This window comes from Perkinsus marinus, assembly GCF_000006405.1.
Source record: "Perkinsus marinus ATCC 50983 genomic scaffold scf_1104296953054, whole genome shotgun sequence".
Lineage (NCBI taxonomy): Eukaryota > Perkinsozoa > Perkinsida > Perkinsidae > Perkinsus > Perkinsus marinus.
The window spans coordinates 1-1,221 of NW_003208637.1; the positions used below are offsets into that span (position 1 = coordinate 1).

The 1,221-nt window shown below is 47.9% G+C and overlaps 1 protein-coding gene across 1 annotated transcript; it reads right to left on the reverse strand.

Annotated features, from left to right (window-relative positions):
• Positions 1–206: 206 nt before the first annotated feature.
• On the reverse strand, positions 207–902 carry Pmar_PMAR020901 (hypothetical protein; the record flags this gene model as incomplete). Its single annotated transcript, XM_002776666.1, has 4 exons — positions 207–325; positions 437–526; positions 575–719; positions 763–902. Coding segments are annotated over 4 exons (494 nt in total), but the record flags the coding sequence as incomplete, so codon positions are not given.
• Positions 903–1,221: the final 319 nt, after the last annotated feature.

A 1,221-nucleotide genomic window follows, 5' to 3' on the forward strand; every position in this document is an offset into this window, starting at 1 on the left:
AAATGGGCATTCCGATTAATATGATTACCTGAAAAGAAGGTCACCATAATCGTCATTCGCTACTACCATTCTCAGTCTTCTCGGTCCACATCTCCTCCTTGTTACCCAACGTATCGGCGCTAGGGGTGTGGTCAGAGGACATCTCCACAAGGTAGGTGACGGACCTACTAGGCTGATGTAAAGCATACAAGCTGCTGTGTTCTAACCTGATGTTCTTGAACTCAGAGTAGTTTGTCCGATCTCGGGGATATCCACCGTATGTGGGCGGCTCACACTGATTGATCGGATCGGGGTCCTCCTCGAAGCCAGCACCGTACGACCAGTCCTACACCGAGACTATCAGGCATATCATCTAATAGCCTTCGAGTAACTATTCTCAGCCAACCCAAAACGCTCATTATTCGACATAAGGAGGAAACCCATCTCCGGTAACTACCTCCATGCCTCCATCTACGGCGTACACTGTGTCGGTCATGGTACCCATGGGGTACCAGAAATCCCCCGCAGCGGTACGACCAGCAGAGTCCTACAAACACAGACACTTCAAGCCTGAGGGACATGCTCGGCGGCCTACTCGCATTAGAGTTGCCACGTCCACTATAGCTGCTAGGTCCGGTGCATTAGTACTCTTCCCCGCCTTGATATGGTTGTTGCTACCCCATGCATAAGAGAGCACCTTCACTCCACCGTGGAAAGTAACAGACAACTGGAATAGATGCCTAAGGACGTGAATACTCCACTTCAAAAGATCTCCAAAGTTACCTCCGAAAAAGCTCATTGATGACTCTCGCCGTGATAGTCGCCATGCAACTCCTCTGTTGATAGGGAAAGTCCCGGTTGGCATCGCGCTGACGTATCTTCTCATAACGAACACTATGATAGTACCCATACGCGTTGGCCATGGGTATAATATACGTACTCCGACTATCGATCAACCTGCAGAGAATGGAGTAGCTCACTTAAGCACATAAATAAACGACATCATGTATGGTAAAAATGAAATCTATATTCATATCAATAGAGCTATACTATGTACGATATGGATTAGATCTACCATATTTGGCGACTATTTCCCGAAGAATTATCACTAGTACCATCGGACCTCCTTGGTACTCTCCGCTTGAGCTCTCCCGAGTAGTATCTTCTTGCCAACTCCGACACATCGCAATAAGCGTATTCGTCCGACACGTTCATTGCCGTGGAGCTCTCCAGAGAAGAAAA